This window comes from Dictyostelium discoideum, assembly GCF_000004695.1.
Source record: "Dictyostelium discoideum AX4 chromosome 2 chromosome, whole genome shotgun sequence".
Taxonomy (NCBI): domain Eukaryota; phylum Evosea; class Eumycetozoa; order Dictyosteliales; family Dictyosteliaceae; genus Dictyostelium; species Dictyostelium discoideum.
The window spans coordinates 6,517,539-6,540,970 of record NC_007088.5 but is presented as its reverse complement, the minus strand read 5'-3'; the positions used below and the strand labels follow the sequence as shown (position 1 = coordinate 6,540,970).

Below are 23,432 nucleotides of genomic sequence, written 5' to 3'. Positions count from 1 at the left end.
ACACATTGGTTTTTTTTTTTTTTTTTTTTTTAATTTTACAAATATTTATTTACACAAGTGTAAAATTTTGTTTAAATTACACTTTATATAATTTTGGTAAAATTCAACCAGATTGTTTAATTCACAAGTAATCTTTAATAATATAGATATACTTTTGTGGGTGTGTTAATTATTTTTTTTTTAATAATATTTTTTGTAGCAATTTTTGAAATTTTGCTCAATTTTTTTTTTGTATAAATAAAAAAGGAATTCAAAATCATTTTTAATAAATTATTTTCTTTTGTATACAAAAAAAAAAATATTGGAATGACTATTTTAAGTATGTATGAAAATAATTTTCAATTTATATTTTAAAATATAGTTTTCTAATTGTTTTTTTTTTAAAAATAGAATCAATTTCAAGTATGGGTATCTCTAACAGAAAGAATTCATTCTCCTTTGTTTCTACAAACAGCATGATTGAAACAAATCAAAATGTAAACTCTGTTTCCAAGTCTGGTTATTCAAAACTAATAAAAGGTGCCGCTTTAATGGCTGAAGGAATTTCAGGTTTCTTTTAAATAAAATAATAATATTTATTATTATTAATTTAATAAAAGTAAACAATAATTAATCAAAATATATTTTTTATTTATCTCATTAATTTGTTTTTTTTTTTTTTTTTTTTTTTTTTTTTTTTTTTTTTTTTTTTTTTTTTGAATGATATAGGGCATGATAAAAGTCTTTTATTTATTTATTTTTGCATAACTATAGTACTACTATAAAAATATATTATCCATTTTTTTATTATATTAATTATTAACTTTTACAACAACTTTACCAAATAAATCACCAGTTTCTAAATATTTAAGAGCATCAACCAATGAATCAATACCAATAAATTCTTTACCAACTATTGATTTAAAATGATGAAAATTTGAATTTAAAAATTCAATAGCTTTTTTATTAAATTCAGGTTGATAAAGGTATTCATTTGTATTTAAAACTTTGATTGTTAAGTAATTTTTAAGACCAATTAAAATTGGGAGAGGTGTTGGTTCTGAGTGATTCATATTACCATAGAATACAATTTTACCAAATTGTGAAGATGATTCAAATAATTTTTGAGCACTTTGTCCACCAACAGAGTCATATATAATATTTGCACCTTTACCATTAGTAATTTCAAAGGTTCTTTTAACAATATCTTCAGTGTCAAGAGAAACGAAATAATCAGCACCATAATCTAAAATTTGTTGTTTCTTCTTTTCATTACGACTTGTAACGATTGTATGAGCACCAAAAAATTTAGCAATTGCAATACCAGCTAAAGAAGTTCCAGCACTACCAGCGGTGATAATTACATAATCACCTTTTTTAATTTGAGCAAATTCAACAAGACCATAGTATGCAGTGAAAAATGAAATCCAATTTGCAGCAATTTCTTTTTGACTTGATAATTCATTATTCTTAACTAAACAACCAATTGGAAAAACTGCATATTCTGCAAATGTACCATATTTTCTATGATCACAAGTATAAATTACACTAACTTTATCACCAACTTTAAATTTACTTGAATTCTCTAATTCATCATTTGCAAATTCTACAACAGTACCTGAAGCTTCAAAACCTGATACATTTGGATAATTTTCAAATGGTAAATAAAGTCCCAATGAAAAATAAAGATCACATCTATTAAGACCAACATAATCAACTTTAATTAAAACTTCATTTCCTTTAGGTTTTGGAATTTCATTATCAACAATTGAAAATGATTCTGAAAATCCTTTTTTTGTAATTAATGCAACTTTATTTGTTATTGGTAACATTTTAATTTATTTAATAATTTATTTAATTATTTACTATTTACTATTTATTTTTATATTTATGAATTGAATAATAATTTTTTTATTTTCCATTTCTATTTATATTTACCAAATTTTGAGTTTTAAATTTTTTTTTTTTTTTTTTTTTTTTTTTTTTTTTTTTTTTTTTTTTAATATGAACGTTATGCTATCGAATTTGAATTATGAAAAAATCTATTAATAATTATTATGAAATTATGAAAAAACATGGCGAATCTCAGTAATCAAACCTTCTAAACATTTAAAATTTTAATTTTTTATTTTAAACCAACAAATTTTGATATCACCAATTTTTTAAAAAAAAAACTTTGAGATTGGTTCATGATTTTTTTATTTGAAAATTATTATTTTTTTTTTTTTTTTTTTTTTTTTTTTTTTTATTTTTTTTTTTTTTTTTTTTTTTTTTTTTTATTTTTCATCAAAATGTTAAATTATTTAAATCATGGTCATTTTCCTTTTTTTTTTTTAAAATATTCATTAATTAATAAATCAATTTTTAAGAGTATTTTAGTATAGTATATAAATTGATCTATTTATATACTACACTAAATTAATATTAAAATTAAATAATTGCTAAGAAATGAAAAAAAAAAAATTTTTTTATTATAATGATTTTCTGACTTTATTATAAAATGAATTTAATAATTTTATAGTTTCAAATTCTACAAGATCAATTCTTTGTATTTTCTTTAAAGTATCTAATTTAATTCTAATTTCTTCTAAAATTGAATCAGAATCAATTATTAATGATTGAATGATTGATAGTTTGTTTAGCTTGTTATGTTTTAATGACATTAAAAATTGATAATCTTTTGATTGTTTATCAATGAATATAGATGGTATTTCTTTTTCTTTTAATAAAATTTCATTATTTGGAGAATTGATAATTGTATTATTTTCATTAAAAACAATACCATTTAATATAGTATTACATTGTATTAATAAATAATTTAAAAAGAATAAATTCTTTGAAATACTATCATCAGTAACTAAATCTTCTTCAGCAATAGTAATAGCATCATCTTTTTTTCTTAACAAATTTGATTTAACCATTTTAAAAATTGTTGAATTCTTCATACTAATTCCTTTTGCAAGTCCCCAATATTGTTGAATTAAATTTGAATTTGATAATTTTGAAAAAGTTTTATTATTATTATTATCATTGATTAAAACTTGATTAATGAAATCTTTCCATGCATCTGTAATATAAAATTTATTTTTGAATGGATGATTATTGAGTACTTGATTTGAAGACATGAAAACACATTCTAAAACTCTATAGGAACAATTTACAATTAATTGCAATGCATATTTTAATTCATATAAAATGATACCTTTACTGAATGAATCCTTTTTATTTTGATTATTTGGTCTATCAGGTGCTGGATTAAGATTTATACCAATATGTTCATTTGATTGCATTATGAAACCACTTGAATCATGTTTTAATGCAGGTGGGAATAATGAAACAATATCATCAGTTGGCGCTGCATAAATACCAATCCAATCAATCTTTTCATTATCATTACTATTTTCATCATTATGATCATCATCTTGTAAACCATGTAAATGACTACCTGAAGGACCAAAATAAATTAAAGTACCTTTAATATTATTTTTATTCATTAAATCCATTGCAATTTTAAAACTATTATTTGATTCATCATGATGATTTTCATTTTCAAATTTATATTTTTTAAATGAATTTAAATTATTTGAATTTTCAATTGAATTTCTTCTAATATCAACCACCCAATCATTTAAAACGTGTAATGCTCTAGCTGAATTTAATTTAATTAAAGAATCATTTGTTGAATTTTTTTTTAATTCATTAAATTTTGATTCAAATTCTAAATATTTAGATTGCACTAATTCAAAACAAGATTGAATATCAATTTCTTCACCTTCTCTAATTTTCATTAATAATTTTCTTTCTTCTGATTGATTTGGTAAATAAATTCTAATATCTTTATAATTAATAATATCATTCATTTCAATTAATAATCTAATTATATGATATGATTTTTTAAAAATACTTTTTCTATCATTTAATGATTTTTCATTTTGTTGTTGTTGTTGTTGTTGTTGTTGTTGTTGTTGTTGTTGTTTTTCATTTTGTTGTTTTTCATTTTGTTTTTTATCATTTTCAAAAATTGATTTAATATCAAAATATAAAACTTTAACAGTTGAATAATAATGAGTTAAACAAGTTATTGTATAAAAATTAAGTTTTCTATTTTTAATTAAATCTAACCATGATTGACTTGATGAACAAAAGTTTTCAATGAATAAGGGTTCAATTAATTTTGGATTTCCTAATAATAAAAGTTTTGAAAAATGTCTAATTTCGTGAATTGTAATATCTGGTTTTAAATGAATAATGGTTTCATTTGGGTTGATTATATTATCACGATCTCTATCTTTTTGTAATGAATTATTTGAGTTGTTATTTTGAAAAACTTGAATTGGAATTCTATTGTAATAGTAACTTTCAAATGACAAAATTTGATCAATATCACATTCATAAACTCCAAAGAAATCTTGATCACTTGATTCAATATTCAAATTAAATGATTCACTTCCAATTAATGAGAAAAATATTAATTTACTCCCAAAATTATTATAATATTTATTAATTTCGTAAAATAATTGTTTTAATCCATTTTCATTTGATGGATCATTTAAAATTTTATTTTCATTAATTTCATTAATTGGTTTTAATAAATAATTTATATTATTTTTATTATTGGTGTTATTATTATTGTTGTTATTGTTGTTGTTATTGTTGGTGGTGTTATTATTGGTGTTGTTAATAACATCATTTGATTGGTTTAAGCGGTTAAAAACAGTTTCTGAAATTTTTGTTATTGGTAGTTTTGATTGATTCATTCTTGGATTTTTTAAAAATATCTTGTGTGTTAATTTTACTATTTTTATTTTTTTATTTTTTATTTTTTTATTTTTATTTTTATATATTTTATTTTTTTAATTATTTGAATATTATTATGAATGAGCAGGAGATATTTTAATGTTGAAAAATAAATTATCTGTGTTATTATGAGAAAAAAAGTAATTTAGTGTGTGTGTGAGTGGGGGTGGGGTTACTTTATGTGGGAGTATTGTTTTTGTTGAAAATAAAAAAAAAAAAAAATATATATATATATGTAATTGATTTTATCTATATATGTAATTGTGGTGAAATTGTGAGTTTTTTGTGGATTTTTTATTGGTGGTAATTATGAATTTGATTTATTGCACATAAAACTAAAATTTTTTTTTTTTTTTTTTTTTTTTTTTTTTTTTTTTTAATATTTCTTTATTATTATTATTTTTTTTTTTTTTTTTATTTATAACAACTCACAATAGAGTGCTATTGTGACTTATGATTCTATCTGGAGAGGGGGTATGTTATATAAATTTGAATAAAAATTCTCTCTTGGTATGATATTTTTGGAATTTAGATAAAAAATAAAAAAATAAAAAAAAATAGGTACCAAACAAATAGTTTTATCTTTGTGAGCTCCAAAATTTACAACAAATTTCCCAACCAACAAAAAAAAAAAATAAAAAATAAAAAAATAAAAATCAAAAAATCAAAAAAAAAAAAAAAAAAAAATAAAAAATAAAAACCCATTTTATATTTCAAAATCTAAATTTTTTTATTTAATCATTTTATTATTTTTTTATTATTATTATTATTATTATTATTTTTATTATTATTATAATTATTATTTTTATTTTTATTATTATTTTAATATTTATTATTATTATTATTGTAAAAATCAATGAAATTATTTAAAATCTAATTATAAAAATCTTTGTTTTTATTATTATTTTTTTCAGATAATAAAAACAACAGGGATGTTACCTAATCAAGTTTAAATTAAAAAAAATTAAAAAATAAAAAAATAAATAAATTAAAAAAAAATAAAAAATAAATTTTAAATTAAAAAAAAAATAAAAAAAAAATAACCAAAAAATAATTAAAGTGTCGAATAGTGGGGCTTTTTTTTTTAAATTTTTGTAGTTTTGCAACTTTGACCTTTTTTGGACACCCTTCAATTATACTTTTCAAAGTTCAATTGATATTTTGATAGTAAACACTTTGAAAATAAAAAGACCTCCCAAACATAAACAGTTTCAATATATTCACTTTCTATTCACCAGTATTAGCTATTTTTTCTTTTTTAAAATTTTTATCCATAAAAGAATTTTTTTTGTTTATAAACAGGAAAAATTATAATTAAAAAAAAAAAAAAAAAAAACATTTAATTTTTAATTTCATATATATAACCAGACAAGTCATAAATATAAAAATAAATATATATATATTTTTATTATTTTTTTTATTTTAATAGTATTTTTCAAAAAAAAATATAATTATCATAATTTTAAAAATATTTATGTATGTTAAAATAAAATATCCACCATAACATAATCTATTATTAAATAAATAAATAAAAAAAAAAAAAAAAATTAAGATTACTTGTTGTTCAAATAAAAAAATTTTATTATGAAAATAAGGTAAAAAAAAAATAAAAAAAAAAAAATAAAAAATAATAAAAAAAAAAGAAAAAAGGAAAATATCTAAAACAATATATTTAAATTATTGTTTTAAATTTTTTATTTATTTTTAATTTTTTTTTTTTTTTTTTTTTTTTTTATTTTAAAAAAAAAAAAAATAAAAAAAAAATAAAAAAAAAAAATTATCTTTTAATAAAAAAAAAAAAAAATATATTAATACAAAAATCATTTTTTTTATATAGATTCAATAATATCAACACAACAAATAATTATAAACCCAAGATTAATTTCATTGTATAAAAAAAAAAAAAAAAAAAAAAAAAAAACCACAACAACTTGAAAGAGAAAAAAAAAAAAAAAAAAAAAAAAAAAAAAAAAAAAAGTTTCAAGGAAAAATATTTTTTTTTTTTTTTTTTTTTTTCTCTTCCCCTCCTTTAATATAAATGAATAGTTCTGATTTTAAAAAGAGCTTTAAAGAATCGACAGAAAATAATAGCAACACCTATAGACCATCCAAAACCTTAAATACTTATAAAAGTCTCAAAAATGGTAACAATATTGCTAATTCCTTAATCATTCAATTGAACAATAATGTAAACAATAATTTGAATAAAGAAAAATTAATAAAATCAAATAATAATAAATTATTAAATTTAAACAATAATAATAAGAATAATAATAATAATAATATTAATAATAATAACAATTTAATTTCCAAAAATGGTATTCTAAACAATATTATTAAAAACGAAAATCAAAATAAAATTTTAAAAGGAAATAATAAAAACAATTCAAATTCAAAATTAGATGTTTCAAAAAAATCAATTTCAAAAGAAAATGTCAATGTAAGTTTTTTTTTTTTTTTTTTTTTTTTTTTTTTTTTTTTTTTTTTTTTTTTCTCTTTAATATTTTTAAAATAATGATACTAATAATTTATTTTATTTTTTATTTTTTATTTTTTTTTTATTATTTGTATTTTATTTTTAAAAGTATTTAGTATCAGGATCGATTGCTGGAGCAATATCGAGATCTGCAACAGCAGGATTTGAAAGATTAACGATTATTCAACAAGTTCAAGGTATGTCACAAAATCTTAGTCAAGGTTATGTTGGATGCATTGCTGCTATGAAAGAGATGGTGAAGAGGGAAGGATTTAAATCAATTTGGAAAGGAAATGGCGCAAACATTGTAAAGGTTTCCCCAAATTCTGGAATTCGATTTTTAACTTATGAATTTTGTAAAAAACATTTTTTAGACAACTCTTCAAATCATCCATCTTCATCTTCGATTGAGAATGGTATTGATGGTAATGGTGTTGGTTGTGGTAGTGGTAGTGAAATGAAGATGACAGTTCCCCAAACAATGTTTTCTGGTGCAATGGCTGGACTTACCTCAACCTTTTTCACATATCCTTTGGATGTTGTTAGAATAAGATTATCACTTCAAGGATCTTGTTCAAATGATTATGCAGCTCATCGTTATAATGGTATAACTCATAGTTTCTTTAAAATTCACAAGGATGAAGGTGTAAAAGGTCTTTACAAAGGTTTGGGTACCTCCATTGCTTCAATTGTACCTTGGGTTTCAATTAGTTTTGCAACTTATGAAGGTTTTAAAATAATTTGTAAAAAAATGATTTTAAATTATCAAATATCATCATCATCATTATCAACAACAACTACAACACCATCATCAATTAATAATAATAATAATAATAATAATAAAAATAATAACTCATTTATTTATGAAAATGAACTTGGTGAAAATGGTATTAATTTAACAAATACATCCGGTTGTTCAACTATGGCATCAACAATGCCTTCATCGCTATTGATAAATTCTGTTGCTTCTGATGAGAATGAATTGAAAAAAGGTGTAAATATGATTTGCGATTTTGTTTGTGGTGCTCTTAGTGGTGCTGTTACTATGACTGTTTGCTATCCTTTGGATGTTTTAAGAAGAAGAATGATGATTCAAGGTATTGGTGGTAATAAAGTACTCTATAAAAATGGCTGGGATGCGACAAAGAAAATCTTATCAAATGAAGGTTTGGTTGCTTTCTATCATGGTATCATTCCTGCTTATTTTAAAGTTGTCCCAACTGTTGCCATTTCTTTTGCTGTTTATGAAATTTGTAAAGATTTAGGTTCAAATAAATATCAACAAAAATAATTAATTATAAAATAATAGTAAAAAAAAAAAAAAAAAAAAAAAAAAAAAAAAAAAAAAAAAAAAAACCTTCAACATTGTAAAAAATTCAAAAAAATCTGTAAATAATAATGTAAATAATAATAATACAAGTAATAATAATAATAAACTTTTTTAAAAAAAAAAAAAAAAAAAAAAAAAATGAAAAAAAAAAAAAATGAAAAAATAAAAAAAAAATAAAAAAATTTAAATATATCTTCTTTCAATTATAAGTTTAAATAATTGTTAATAATAGTTTTTTCATTAAAATAAATTTGTTGCTAATTATAATTATAATTACTTTTTTTACTTTGGATTTTTTTTTTTTTTTTTTTTTTTTTTTTTGGGTGTGGGAAATTTTAAAAATAAAATTGAAAGTGGGGGTTAAAAAAAAAAAAAAATAAAAATTTTTTTTTATTTTTTTTTATTTTTATTTATTTTTTTTTTTTTATATTGTTTTTTTTTTTGTTTGATTTATCCAAATTGTATACATATGTATTTAAAACAGTAAAATTTTTAAAAAAAACAAAAAAAAAAAAAAAAAAAAAAAAAAAAAAAATTCTAGTTTAAATTTTTTAAATTAATTTAGGTTATTTTATAAACACAATAATATTATATACAACGAACGAATTTGATCGAATTATTTTTTTTTTTATATCATTTTAAATTTCATTCGAAAAAGTAAAAATTAGATATTTTATAAAAAATAAAATAAAAAATAAAATAGGAGGTTTTTTTATAAAATTTTATTTTTTTTAATTATTTTTTTTTTTTGTTTCATTCATGCCATAGTCTGTCTAAGTGAAAAAAACAGTATATAATAACTTTTGTAAAGTTTTTAAAAATAAAATAATAAAATAATAAAATAATAAAATAATAAAATAATAAAATAGAAAAAATTCAGTAATAATAAATAAAATTTTTTTTTTAAATAAAAAAAAAAATAATAAATAAGAAAAAAAAGAAATAAAAAACTAATTCAAATCTCCTATCTATACAGTTATAAAAAAAAAAAAAATTTTATTATAACAATTAAAAAAATGGATTCATCAAGTGGTGAATTTGTTTGTAAAACAGATTTTGAAACATCAGATGTAGTATTAGGTCTTTTATTAACAGTTGGTATTGTTATATCCTTTTTACCACAGGTAAGCAATCTAAAATTTTTTTATTTTTTTTATTTTATTTTATTTTTATTTTATTTTCAGAGTACTAATTTTTTTATTATTATTATTATTATTATTATTATTATTATTATTATTATTATTATTATTATTATTATTATTCTAAAGGTGTTTGTTATGATATTCAGAAAGAATGTAGATGGTTTATCAGTAATTATGTGTTGGTTGAATTTTGTCAATTGTATGGGAACATTTGTAAATGTTTTATTTTTAAATTGGTTTGTTTTTGAATGTTGTACTTGGATGGTAAGAAAATTATAATGATAATAAAAAAAAAAAAAAAAAAAAAAAAATTAAAACATTTTTGTTAATTTTGATCCAAAAATTTAATTTAATTTTTCAAAATCCATGGACATGTTTTAGAAATTTATTACCAGTCACTCAATTAGCTCCACCATTTTTATGTTCATTAGTAATGTATGTTATCGATTTTTAGATTTAGGTTTAAAAAAAAAAAAAAAAAAAAAAAAAAAAAAAAAAAAATTAATTTTTTTTTTTTATTATTTTTTATTTTTAGATTTATATTATATGTTATATATAGACCAAAACCATCAACAAATAGAGGTGATATTCAAAATAGTGGAGAAGTTTCAAAGATTAATCCAGAGAATCCACCAATTAATTATACAAATCCTAATCCAATTAAAAATAGTATTAATAATATTGATGAAAATATGACAATTAGTTTAAATACTGACGATGCTATTGATATTGAAAATAAGGATAATAGTAATAATAATAATAATAATAATAATAATAGTAGTAGTTGTGCACCAAGTAGTAGTTCAGGAATTTGCGGTAGTGGTGGTGTAGGTAGTGAAAGTCCAGGTTCAACAACAAGTTCACAATCAAGTGTTGGTTTATCACCATTATTATCATCATCATCAACTAAAAAAAAGAGTCCAGTAGAAGAATTTATTTTAAGAATGGATTGGCATTCTCAACCTTTCTTTTGGGGTAGTATTTTCCTTACTTTGGTTTTATTTGGTATTGGTGTTGGCATTGTATATAGCTATGGTGCAGAATCAAAAGTTCTCACTCATTATTGTTTTGCTTGTGGTATTTTCGCTTTGGTTTTAGTTTTCCTTCAATGGATACCTCAAATTTATACAACTTGGGTCACAGATGTAAATATTTAAATATTATTTTTATATATTTAAAATTTTTTTTTTATTTTTTTTTTAAGTGCTTTTTTTTTTTTTTATTTTTTTTTCTATTTTCACCAATTTTATTAATAATTTTTTTATTTTTAAAAATTTAAAAAGGAAATTGGTAGTTTAAGTTTAGTTTCAGTTTGTATTCAAGCACCGGGTTCATTTTTAGTTGTATATTTCCAAATTGAAGCTAAACAAGATTGGTCTACTTGGGTACCTTATTTAGCAACTGGTATTCAAATGATAGTTTTAATTTGCATTTGCGTTTATTACTTAATTAGGGATAGAAAAAAGAATAAAAAATTAAAAAAACAAGAAAAAGATAAAATCAGTTCCAATCAAAATATTGAAAATAATAATATTACTGAAAATTATCAAACAGAAGTAATTAATAATTAATAATTTAAAAAAAAAAAAAAAAAAAAAAAAAAAAAAAAAAAAAAAAAATTAAATCGATCTATAAATATATACACATATACTCTTAATAAAAAAATAATTTTTTTTTAAAAAAAAAACTAGTAATAATAATAATAGTAATAGTAAATAAATTTGGAAATTCCAAATTAAAAAAAATAAATAAAATAAAATAAAATAAAATAAAAATAAATTTTTTTATTTTTAAATTATCTAAACATGGTTTTCAAACAAGGAATATTTTATTTTATTTTTAAAAAAAATATTTTATTAGATACTTTATGATAATAAAAAAATAAAACCATAGAATATACTTTTTTTTTTTTTTTTATTTTATTTTATTTTTAAAACATATCTTCATTTTTTTTGTTTATCTAAATATAAACAGTTGAAATAATTATTTTTAAAATCATAATGATGCAATGGAATTAAACAAATTTCATTTAAATTTATTATATTTTAAATATATATGGATTGGTGGTGAGTGTGATCCTAACTTTTTATTTTTTTTATTTTAATATAAGCTATTTATTTCAGTTGGCTTCGATTTGTTCCCATGTTAGGAAATGAATTTAAAAATAAAAATAATAATTTAATTAAAAAATTAAAAATAAAAAAAAAAAAAAATTAAATTTATATTTTTTAAAAAAAAAAAAAAAACCTAAAAAAGGTAATTCAATTGTTTTAAATTTAATTAAAATTTCATAAAACAAGGGTTTATTTTGAATGTTAGATAGGAAAAATTAATTTTCTTTTTTTTAATCTCCTTCATTATAAGTGCCAAGTTATATTAAAAATAAAAAAAAAACAAAAAAAAAAAAAATAAAAAAAAAATAAAAAAATTAAAATAAAATAAATAAAAAATTTAATTTTTTAAACATTTTCTTTTGTACAAAATAAAATAAATAATAAAAACAAATATATAAATTAATGTAATAAAAAATTATGGACAAAGAAAATAATTCCCAATTTTATTTTCACAAAGATGATAAAATTAAAAAAAATGTAAAAAACCCAACACCAAAAAATGAATCTAATGTAAATGATAAAAATATTCCAAATAATAATAAAGAAAATAATAATAATAATAATAATAATAATAATAATAATAATAATAATAATAATAATAAAAATAATAATAATAATAATAATAATAATAATAATAAAACCATTGAAATTGATGACGAAAATGAAGAAGCAAAGAAAATTAATTTAGCATTTGAAAGGGAAATTTCACCAAAAAAAAATAATTATTTAAAAACAATTGAATGCTTTTTTCAAAAAATGAATGATACACCAAATAATGAAAAAAAAAGTCAAGATTTAGAAGAATTTGACCATTTGGGAGACAATTCACCACTTACAAAGAGAAAGAAAAAACAAAATAAAGATGGAAAGTACTATAATTTATCAGCTTCAGATTTCGATAGTAGATTAATTAAAAGTTCATCATCAAATGAAAGTATGGACAGTTTAGATAGTTCTTGTAGCTGTAATGCTTGTGATTATAATAGTGAATATAATAATAATAATAATAATAATAATAATAATAATAATAATAATAATAATAATAATAATAATAATAATAATAATAATATTAATAATATCAATAGTAATAGTAGTAATGATAATAATAATAAAAATAATTATAATAATAATATTAATAAATCAGATTTTCAAAAAATGGAAAAATTTGATAATTATTTGGGTGGTGATGATGAATCTGGTGAACAACCAAATGACCAACACCAACTACAGATTCAAAAACAAAATCCATTATATAATGTAAAAGATAAAAAAAGTTTAATTGGTAATAATCTACTTGATTCAAGTTTCAATAGTATGAATAGTAGTAGTAATTCAAATAAAACAACAAAATCATTCAATAGTTTAGAAGAGTTATCAATTAGTATGGACTCTTCAGAACCGTATAATATGTTTTCAATGAATAATGACCAACTATTTTCCAATATTGTTCAATACTTTTTAAAGTATTTTCCACATTTAGATCAAATTATAATTTCTCAAGTTTTTAATGGTACTAATAATTGTTTGGTTTTATGTGAATATAAAGATGGGAAAGTTACAAGTGATTTCAATTATATCTATGATAGTGGCAAATTACCTCAAAAATCAAATAAAATATTTTTAGAAGGAAGAACATTAAGACATTCCATTAATCACACCTGATAATTTATATGGTGAAATTAAATTATATCCAACTGTTCCAGAAGATATTAAAGAATTAGATAATAATATGATTTTAAAGTATTTATTATAATTTTAATTTAAATATTTTTTATTTAAAATAATAATAATAATAATAATAATAATATTAATACTAATTTAATTATTATTATTTTTTTATTTTTTTTTTTATTATTATTAGGTTTATTATTCAACAATGTGTTTTTAAAGTTGCTAAAATATTTTCTGATAATTTAATTCAAATTTTTATGGATATTAGTTCAGTTTATTCATCATCAACTTTATTTTTTTCAAAATTATCATTATTAATGTGTAAAGTTTTTAATTCAAAGGTTTGTGTTTAGAAAAAAAAAAAAAAAAAAAAAAAAAAAAAAAAAACAATATATATACATATTAATAATTTTAATTTTTTATAGTGTGCCGGCATAAGTGTACTTAATAAAGATGGTTTATTCGATACAATTGCATTTTGTTCATCAACTCAAGAATTAGAAAATTTTTCATATAGTTTAAAAAAAATTAGTAAAAACATTACCTATTATGAGTAAGTTTAATTAATTCTAAATATTTAAAATTTAAAAAATAATATATTAATTCATTTCTTTTTTTTTTATTATTTAAATTAAATAATTAAAAAGTAACATTAATGAAATTTTTAATAATTCAGAAATTATTAAAAAATATAATTTAAAAAGTTATATGGAAATACCATTAAAAGATTCAAAAGAATTTTATTTTGGTGATATTGTTTTATTTGGTGATCAAACTTTAAATCCAAATATTTTAGATACAAATATTTTAACATTTATAACTAATAGAACTTCAATGGAATTTGAAAAAAAGAAAGTTTCAGATCAATTAATTATTGCTAAAAATCTATTAGACCAATCACCATCTTGTAGTTGTTTAGTTAGTAGAAATGGAAAAATCATTAGAAAGATTGGAGCGTTTTATGAACGTTTATTGGGTTTAGAAATTGGGGAGAATATTAGTTCGGTTGAAAAGAGTTCTGATATTAGTACCATTTTAAAACAAGTTTGTTTCGAAAATAATAATCTTTCGACCGAAACAACAATAACTAAAAAGAATGGAGAGAAATACCCAGCCGAAGTATTTGTTAAAGAGATTAGTGATATTCATTCAAATTCAATTGGAATAATGATTATTGTACGTGATATTACCGATCAAATAAGATTAAAAGAAATGAATATTGAATTACAAAAGAAATCAGAATTGGAACAAAAAAGAAATCAAGAATTAATGGAGGCTAGAGATTTGGCATTAACAGCAACAAAAATTAAATCTCAATTTCTTGCTACAATCAGTCATGAAATTAGAACACCTCTAAATGGAATTATAACAATGGGAGAAATGTTATTATCAACTAGTCCTTTAAATACGGAACAACATGATATAGCTGAAACTATTTTTGGTTCAAGTGAATTACTACTTTCAATTACATCAGATATTTTGGATTTTAGTAAAATTGAAGCATCTAAATTAGAATTGGAAATGATTGAATTCGATTTTATTGGTTGTTTAGAAGGTATTGGTAAAACAATTGGTGTTTCAATAACTAATAAACCAATTGAAATTGCATTTTTAATGGATACTGATATTCCTCATCGTCTTATTGGTGACCCAAATAGGTTAATTCAAATTATGTTAAATATGGGTACAAATGCTGTAAAGTATACCGATAGAGGTCATATAGTTTTTAGAATTTCCGTTATCTCTAGAGAACAAAATAGATGTAAAATTAAAATTAGTATAGATGATAGTGGTATTGGTATTGGTGAAGATCAAAGAGCACATCTATTTGAACCATTTCATCAAATCGATTCATCATCTACTAGAAAATATGGTGGATCTGGTCTGGGTTTAGCAATTTCAAGTAAACTTGCAAAATTAATGGGTGGCGAAGTAATATTAGAAAGAAGTAAACCAGGTGTGGGTTCTCTATTCTCTGTAACTTTAAATTTTGAACAAATTGGTTCAAACACTTTAAAATCTTTACTACCGGATAAATCATTTTCAAGGAATAAAACTTGTATAATTCTAGACAACTATGAATATACAGCATCAATAGCATCTCAAAGATTTGATCAAATCTTTGAAGAATCAAATATAATACTGGTGAAAGAGTCAACAGTTAAAAAATTCTTTGAATTAGTTCAAGAATATAAAATTAATGGTGATGTTAACAAAATTGATTTAAAAAATCTTGATCCAGAGCTATTACCATTCTTTGATTCAAGTTTAATATGTATTATTGTTTTCCATAGATTCATGGATAATCTAGATATATTTTTAAAGTATGTTAAAGATTTCATTGAATTTTATAAAAAGAAAATTGTGGTTGCGTTGGGTATCAATCATAAAAATTTTAAAAATTTACCAAAACGTAGAGACTTTTTAATTTTCAAAAAACCAATTTCCTCAACAAATTTAATTAAAGTTTCAAATATGGCTCGTAAAATAATACCAAAATCTTCATCATCTTCAAATTTAATTCAAACAATTTCACAAATTGATAATCAACAACAACAACAACAACAACAACTACAACAACAAGAACAAGAACAACAACATCAACAACAACAACTTCAACAAGAACAACAATTTGTAACCATTTCTCCACATAGTGATAGTAGTGAAAAGAAAACGACACCAAAGAAAGATAGAGGTAAATATGATTTTAATATCTCACCTTTAAGAATTGATAGATTTGGTACGGAATCAACATCATCACCAAAAATTAAACTATATTCCGATACAAGTAGTGATAGTGGTGAATCTGATGAATTTGAATTCAGTGAAAATCTTCGTGAATTAAAGAGTGATGGTGAGTTGGTAGTTTTAAAAAATCAACCATATAAGGAACAAAGATTATCAAATATTCAATTAATCAATGACCCAATAGTAACTCCACCAACTCCAAAGGCAAATTCTGAAGTTGTATCAACAAAAGCTGAATCAACATTTTTCCAATCATCATCTATAACAATTAAAGAAACAAGAAGTGATAGTGTTAATAGTGTAAATAGTGTTAATAGTGTTAATAGTGTTAATAGTTTAAACAGTGAAAATTCAAATAATTCACTAGATGTTGGAATTAGAACAAGACCAAGAATACTATTAGTTGATGATAATGCTGTCAATAGAAAAGTAGTTAAACTTCAATTGAAAAAATTGGGTTATGACTGTGATACGGCTACCAATGGTTTCGAAGGTTTTGAAATGCAAAAAAAAGATAATTATGAATTAATATTCATGGATTTAAATATGCCTCTATGTGATGGTTCAATGGCTTCAAAACTTATTAGGTCCCATGAAGAATTAAATAATTATAAATCACGTGCAAATATAGTTGGTCTCTCTGCAACTTATTTACATGGTTCAAAAGATTATTGTGTTTCAATGGGTATGGATGATTTTGTAGTAAAACCACTTAAACTACAACCCTTGGGTGAATTAGTTAAAAAATATTTAGAAGTTGAAAATAATAATAATAATAATAATAATAATAATAATAATAATAATAATAATAATAGTAATAATAATAATTCAAATTCAAATTCAAATCCAAATTCAAATTCAAATTCAAATTCAAATTCAAATTCAAATCCAAATCAAAATCCTAATTATTGTAATAACTTACCAACTGATTTTATTTAAAAAATATTGTATAAAAAAAAAAAAAGTAAATAAAAAATAAAATTTTATTTTAAAACTATAAATGTACAGTTTTTTTTTTTATTTAATTTTTAATTTTAAATTAATTGTTTTTTTTTTTTTTTTTAAACATCAAAACTGGAAAAGTATAAATCAATAAACATTTGATGTTTTGGCTCTGGTTGTGTAAGACGAGATATTGAGAGGTTGGCAAGTTGTTCTAATTCACTACTTAATGGTGAATGAATGATTGTGATGTTAACATTGCTTGGTAATTCTGGAAGTGATATTGGTTCATCGATATCTCTTGGTGAATGTAGAGGTGTTGGAAAATGAGAAATTGTGTAATTATCTGATATCGTTGTTGTTGTTGTTGTTGATGTTGTTGTTGTCGTTGTTGTTGATGGAATTTCAATATTTTTACCATTGATTGAAACTCTAATAGAATTTCTTTTAGAAGTGATACAATTTGATATGTGAATTAGTACATGAACTTTTCTTAAAATATCTTCGTTGTTGTATTTCTTTTTGTTTGATTTCAATTTTCTTCTATCATCTGTTAGATCTTCTTTGATAATTAAAACTTCAGATGGAATTTCTTTACCAACTTTTTTTTCAAGATCTTTTAATAATAAATTCAACTTTTCATATAATTTAATTCTTCTACCTCTACCTTTAGCTTCTACCAATCTATGTTTTTCCTTTTTTTCATCTTCAATATCAATAAAGGCTTTTTGGTTCACTTGTATTGTCCTATTTTATTAAAAAAAAAAAAAAAAAAAAAAAAAAAAAAAAAAAAAAAAATTAGTAAATCCAAAGGAAAAAAAAAAAAAAAAAAAAAAAAAAAATACTTTTTTGGGGTGGATTGGGATTTTCTGGAAATTCTTGTTTGTGGTTTCATTTTTTTTTTTTTTTTTTTTTTTTTTTTAATAATTAATCTTATCGTTTGTTATTTAAATTTATTATTTTTTAATAAATAGCCAACAAAAAAGTACCATTTTTATTGACTATTATAAAAAAAAAAAGATTTGTTTAAAAAAAAAAATTGAACTGACCCTGACACTGACACATTAGTAACTTGAAGGTTTATAATATCAGGAATTTTTGTAAAATAAATATCTAGAGTCCATAGATTTTATTTAAAACTAAAAGAAAAAAAAAAAAAAAATTCATTTTTGGAAATAAAAAAAAAAAAAACCAAAAATAAAATGTAAATTAAATCTATTTTTTAGTTAATATAAAAATAAAAATAAAAAAATAAAAATAAAAAAAAAAATATAAAAAATTGATCAAAAAAAACGAAAATTTTTATAGTTTAGTTTTTTTTTTTTATTTTTTTTTTTTTTTCGAAAATTTATTTTCACCTTTTTTTTTATTTTTTTTTTTTTTATTTTTTATTTTTTATTTTTTTTTTTTTTTGATTGTTTATCTTTTTTTTCATTTCAAAAACCAACACAAAGTCGTTGTGGGTGAAATCAAAAAAAAACAAAAAAAAAAAAAATGATTTCAAGATTAATTTTAAGTAATAGAATAATTAGTAAAAATACTATTATATCATCAAATGTAGCAGTATCATCATTATTCAACAACAGCAACAACATATATAAAAATAATAGATCATTTAGTTCAAAAGATTTATCTCAAAATACTTTAAGTGATACTGAAGCAACAATCACAGAAACCATCGATGATGATGAATTTGCAGAATTATTAGGACTTAATAAGAAATCTAAAAAAAATAAAGAATTTGATCCAGAGAAATTTGAACAAGAAAATTCATATTTCGAAGAAGATTTCGAAGAAGATTTCGATGAAAATTTCGAAGAAAATGAAGGAGCCGATGAAAAATTTAGAACATTTTTAAAAAGAAGAAAACGTGAAAGACATTTACAAGAAGAAAAGGAATTTCTTGCACCAAAAACAGTTTTATCGACTAAAAGATCAGAAAGCCAACGTCCAACCTGGGGTGTTACATATGATGCATCAGAAGATTTTGATCCATCCGATCAATTTCATTTCACTCCACTTCCAACTGATCAACCAATTTTACCAGCATTCAGAGCACCAAAAACTGTTGAAAATTTAATAATTAAATATGAAGACCCTTTCAAAGATCCATCAAAAACAAATGCTAATTATTTCCCATTTTTCAGATTTACTGAACCAAGTAACTATCAACAAAATCTATTTTTTTTTTAAATATACTTTGAATTTATACTAATACAATTAAATAATAATTAATAATAAATAAAAAATAAAAAATAAAAAATAATAAATAATAAATAATAAATAATAAATAATAAATAATAATAATAGGAGGATATACTGTTGAATCTTTCTTAAAACAAATAGGTAGAGGATGTGATCAACATGTAGAATTATTTGAAAAATGGGAAGATCTTATGGAAACATCTTCACGTAAATTAAAAGATTTACAAGTTCCAGTTTCAAATAGAAAATGGATTCTTCATTGGGTTGAGGAATTTAAACAAGGTAGAGATCCAGTTTTAATTTCAAAATCAAAATCTAGATCTAAATCAAATAAAAAGAAATAATCAAATAATAATAAAAATTATAATAATAATAATAATAAATAATAATAAAAAGCTACCAAGTAATATAATAAAAAAAAAAAAAACAAAAAAAAAAAAATTTATACAAGAGGCAAAGGACATGGTATATACTGAAGTATATACTTTATTACATTTTATAATACATTTATTTTTCTTTTTTTTCTTTTTTTTTTAAAAAGTAAATAATATAGCATCACTTTGATTTTTGTTTGAGTTAACACTATTGCTATTTATATCTATACTTTCAAATTGACTATTACTATTATTATTACTATTGTTACTATTATTATTATTATTATTATTAATATTATTATTATTATTATTATTATTATTATTATTATTTGAAGCACCATTTAATGAACCATATAAGATTGAAGGTGATTCACACTGATCAAGATTTATTAAAGATGATTGATCAGAATCTGGCATTTTAATCTTAAAATATTTTGATTTACTTTGTTTTTCTTTATCGTTTGTATTTAAATCTATAAAGTTGAAATACTAAAAAAAATAATAATAATATTAATATGTTAAAATTTAATTTTTAAAAAAGAAATGAATAAATATATATAATAATAATAATATTACATCTTGACTATCTATATTATTTTCAATATTATTTCTACTTTTTCCATTATTTTCAATATTATTACTATTATTATTATCAATTATTCCATTATTAATTTCATTATTGTTTGTATTATTATTATTTTTATTTAACTTTGCAACCATTATTGTATCTAAAATTATATCTTTTGGATTATTTACATCTGATAAACCATCACCAATATTATGTCTATATCTATTGAAATTATTTTTAATATTTTTTATTTTTGAAGAGATTTTAATATTTCTTCCACTTCTACTACCAATTCCTCTACTACTACTTCTTTTACCATTACCCAAAATCTCATCATGTGTTGATTTATCAATAACATAATCAGAATAAGAGAAACAAATTCCCATTGCAATTGATGTTATAAACATTTCAATACAAACCAAGAAATCATTGATAAAGTAACCAATATGTTCTGATGAATAAACATCTGATTTTGGTAATGCATCAAACCATATCAATACAGTGATAACAACAGTTTGCCAAAATAAAAAGAAAACCACTGATTTGATCACTAAAAATTTAAGTATTGGACTATGTGGTGATAATTCATTTTGAAATACTTCATAAAACATTACTAAAAAGTAAAGTGCAATCTAATTAATTTATTAATTAATTAATTAATTATTAATTTATTATCAGGTTAATAATTTTAAAAAATAATAAAAATAAATAATAAAAATAATAAAAATTAAAATTATACATACTAATACTGAAATATTATTTATAACAGTAATCCATAAATAACCTTGAGATATTGAAAAATCACCTTCTAAATATTTATTATTATAGTATAAAATTGCTGCAACAATTGCTAATGTTGGTTTTATGATTGCATATTGTAAAACTAAACCCAGTGATAATCTATAGAAACTCTTTTTTGGTGTAAAACTAAAGAAATATCCTAATGGCCAAGTTAGTGGTTGTGTATCCTTTTTGCTTAATAATTCTTTCAATGCTTCTTCACCACCAAGGAAACAAATTAACAATTTAAAGAAACAGTATAAAACATAGGCTTCATAACAGTCACGTGAAATATCAAAAAATAATGCCCAAAATTGTCTTTTGAAAAATAATGATAATAAACTATGAATCGCATAGATTGGTGCGATCATAATAATTCTAACAATATACTTTTGGTGATTTGGTTTATTATAATGAATAAAATGTTGAAGTATTAATATAACTGCTATTATAATTGAACCAAGTGCAAAAAATGATCCAATTGATAACATAACAATGTAAAATAATGGTTCTTCTTCAACAATTGTTGTCATTTTTTTTTTTCTTTTTCTTTTTCTTTTCTTTTCTTTTCTTTTTTTTTATTTTTTTTTTTCTTCTTTTCTTTTATTTTTTTTTTTTTTCCTTTTTTAATGATAAAAAAAAAAAAAAAAGTTTTTTTTTAAACAAATAAAAACTTTATTATTATTATGGTTTTATACTATTTTTAAATTTTAATGATAAAAAAAAAAAAAAAAAATTTAATAATGATAATAAAAGTTGTTTTTTTTTTTTTTTTTTTTTTTTTTTTTTGTTAAAATAAAAAATTAATGTATTTTTTTTTTTATTTTATTTTTATTTTTTATTTTTATTTTTATCCTTAATTAACTTTTTGACATTATAATACATAAAAAAAAAAAAAAAAAAAACAAATGTGTGGTGTAAAAAAACAAAAAAAAAAAAATAGATAAAAAAAATTAAAATATTTATTTTTGTATTTGGGGATTAATAACCTAATGCATTTTATTGATTGTTTTAATATATATATTTATAACTTGTGATAAAAATAAATATATAAATAAAAAAAATTATGGGGTTAACCTAAATTTCATGGACACAGAATAAAAAAAAAAAAAAAAAAAATGAAAATATTTTTTATTTAATCCTTTTTTTTCAAATGGAAAATAAAATGAAATTTCATTTTATTTTCCATTTTTTAATTTTTTTAATTTTATTTATTTTTTTTTTAACAATTATTTAATTTTTTTATTTTTTATATGGATTTAGTGTATAAAAATAGAGCACTCAAAAACACACAAAATGATATAAAATATAAAAAAAATGAATGCAATTTTGATTTTTTTTTTTTTTTTTTTTTTTTTTTTTTTTTTTGAAAAAGAAAATTTTTTTTTTTTTTTTTTCATTTTCAATAACTCGAAAACCCAGCAACGAGATAATTTAAATATGATTTCAAGATCTTTAATTAGTTTTGCAAATAAATCATTAAGGTGTAGTAATAGTAATTCAATTATAAAATGTTCAAATAATATAATAGTGAATCAAACAATTATTAAAAATAATTATAGTACTTCTTCAAATAATAATAATAACAATAATAATAATAATAATAAAAATCTAAATCCTTTAAAGAATACTGAAGAATTTAAAGGACAGACTTTAAAACAAAAAGAAGAATATAATGAACTTACAGAAGCATATAAATTTAGAATGGTTGAAAGACCAGATCTTCTCACAATTAGTTCATTCTTTAGATATCCAGAAGGTGGTGTTGAAGATTATACAAACCTTTCAAAAGGAACTGCATTTTTAGCAAGAGCACCATCAGGACTCTTATCAAAACCAAATAATTCTTTATATTGTATAAGTTGTGCACATATCACTCATCCATTTCATTTTCCAAATTTATACAAAGAGGATCAATATAGTTGGATTTATTCATTAGGTGAAAAAAATATTAAAGTTCAATTAGAATATAGAGATGTAAATATTTTTTAATTTTGAAAAATATATATATATCAATTGATATAATTGAAAATATTAATTATGTATTTATATAATATTTATATACATATTAGCAAAAAACAGGTAAATTACTTAATATTATCCCATTAAAACCACCATTCCATTTACATCCAATGTTAGATCTTGTTGTTTTTAAAGTTGATGAAGATGATTTCAATAAAACCAATTTACCATATCACACAACTATTATGGAATTGGAACATTATGAATTCCCAAAAGAAGGTCATGTAAGTTTTGTGACTTAAAAATACTGATAATCATATTTATTATACTCATTTATTTATATA

The 23,432-nt window shown here is 20.0% G+C and overlaps 11 protein-coding genes across 11 annotated transcripts in view; 7 read left to right on the top strand and 4 right to left on the bottom strand.

The window, feature by feature from the left end:
- Nucleotides 1–306: 306 nt before the first annotated feature.
- Nucleotides 307–560, top strand: DDB_G0276165 (hypothetical protein; the record flags this gene model as incomplete). Its single annotated transcript, XM_001134597.1, has 2 exons — nt 307–319; nt 391–560. 2 exons carry the CDS (start codon nt 307–309, stop codon nt 558–560), a joined length of 183 nt encoding a protein of 60 aa, XP_001134597.1.
- A 231-nt stretch (nt 561–791) lies between these two features.
- DDB_G0276037 (zinc-containing alcohol dehydrogenase) lies at nt 792–1,811 on the bottom strand (the record flags this gene model as incomplete). Its single annotated transcript, XM_638262.1, has 1 exon — nt 792–1,811. One exon carries the CDS (start codon nt 1,809–1,811, stop codon nt 792–794), a length of 1,020 nt encoding a protein of 339 aa, XP_643354.1.
- Nucleotides 1,812–2,450: 639 nt separating this feature from the next.
- DDB_G0276263 (hypothetical protein) lies at nt 2,451–5,481 on the bottom strand (the record flags this gene model as incomplete). The annotated part of the gene is made up of 2 exons (XM_638261.1): nt 2,451–4,774; nt 5,478–5,481. 2 exons carry the CDS (start codon nt 5,479–5,481, stop codon nt 2,451–2,453), a joined length of 2,328 nt encoding a protein of 775 aa, XP_643353.1.
- A 1,333-nt stretch (nt 5,482–6,814) lies between these two features.
- On the top strand, nt 6,815–8,543 carry mcfV (mitochondrial substrate carrier family protein; the record flags this gene model as incomplete). Its single annotated transcript, XM_638260.1, has 2 exons — nt 6,815–7,216; nt 7,362–8,543. 2 exons carry the CDS (start codon nt 6,815–6,817, stop codon nt 8,541–8,543), a joined length of 1,584 nt encoding a protein of 527 aa, XP_643352.1.
- Nucleotides 8,544–9,598: 1,055 nt separating this feature from the next.
- DDB_G0276259 (hypothetical protein) lies at nt 9,599–11,295 on the top strand (the record flags this gene model as incomplete). Its single annotated transcript, XM_638259.1, has 5 exons — nt 9,599–9,706; nt 9,767–9,923; nt 10,120–10,159; nt 10,260–10,869; nt 11,008–11,295. 5 exons carry the CDS (start codon nt 9,599–9,601, stop codon nt 11,293–11,295), a joined length of 1,203 nt encoding a protein of 400 aa, XP_643351.1.
- Nucleotides 11,296–12,255: 960 nt separating this feature from the next.
- DDB_G0276257 (hypothetical protein) lies at nt 12,256–13,500 on the top strand (the record flags this gene model as incomplete). The annotated part of the gene is made up of 1 exon (XM_638258.2): nt 12,256–13,500. The coding sequence occupies one exon, from the start codon at nt 12,256–12,258 to the stop codon at nt 13,498–13,500; it is 1,245 nt and encodes a 414-aa protein (XP_643350.2).
- Nucleotides 13,501–13,567: 67 nt separating this feature from the next.
- dhkF (histidine kinase) lies at nt 13,568–17,196 on the top strand (the record flags this gene model as incomplete). Its single annotated transcript, XM_638257.1, has 4 exons — nt 13,568–13,578; nt 13,700–13,850; nt 13,935–14,062; nt 14,157–17,196. 4 exons carry the CDS (start codon nt 13,568–13,570, stop codon nt 17,194–17,196), a joined length of 3,330 nt encoding a protein of 1,109 aa, XP_643349.1.
- A 122-nt stretch (nt 17,197–17,318) lies between these two features.
- Nucleotides 17,319–18,094, bottom strand: DDB_G0276145 (hypothetical protein; the record flags this gene model as incomplete). Its single annotated transcript, XM_638256.1, has 2 exons — nt 17,319–17,946; nt 18,045–18,094. The coding sequence occupies 2 exons, from the start codon at nt 18,092–18,094 to the stop codon at nt 17,319–17,321; spliced, it is 678 nt and encodes a 225-aa protein (XP_643348.1).
- Nucleotides 18,095–18,693: 599 nt separating this feature from the next.
- Nucleotides 18,694–19,748, top strand: DDB_G0276039 (hypothetical protein; the record flags this gene model as incomplete). Its single annotated transcript, XM_638255.1, has 2 exons — nt 18,694–19,360; nt 19,510–19,748. 2 exons carry the CDS (start codon nt 18,694–18,696, stop codon nt 19,746–19,748), a joined length of 906 nt encoding a protein of 301 aa, XP_643347.1.
- Nucleotides 19,749–19,937: 189 nt separating this feature from the next.
- On the bottom strand, nt 19,938–21,659 carry tmem184B (transmembrane protein 184B; the record flags this gene model as incomplete). Its single annotated transcript, XM_638254.1, has 3 exons — nt 19,938–20,267; nt 20,355–20,978; nt 21,090–21,659. The coding sequence occupies 3 exons, from the start codon at nt 21,657–21,659 to the stop codon at nt 19,938–19,940; spliced, it is 1,524 nt and encodes a 507-aa protein (XP_643346.1).
- A 907-nt stretch (nt 21,660–22,566) lies between these two features.
- DDB_G0276167 (hypothetical protein) overlaps nt 22,567–23,432 on the top strand; it is a gene marked incomplete at both ends in the record, with an annotated part of 1,448 nt that continues 582 nt past the window's right edge. Inside the window, 2 exons of the mRNA XM_638253.1 lie at nt 22,567–23,103; nt 23,199–23,372. Coding sequence (XP_643345.1) covers nt 22,567–23,103; nt 23,199–23,372 — 711 coding nt within the window. The remainder of the gene's footprint in view (nt 23,104–23,198; nt 23,373–23,432) is intronic.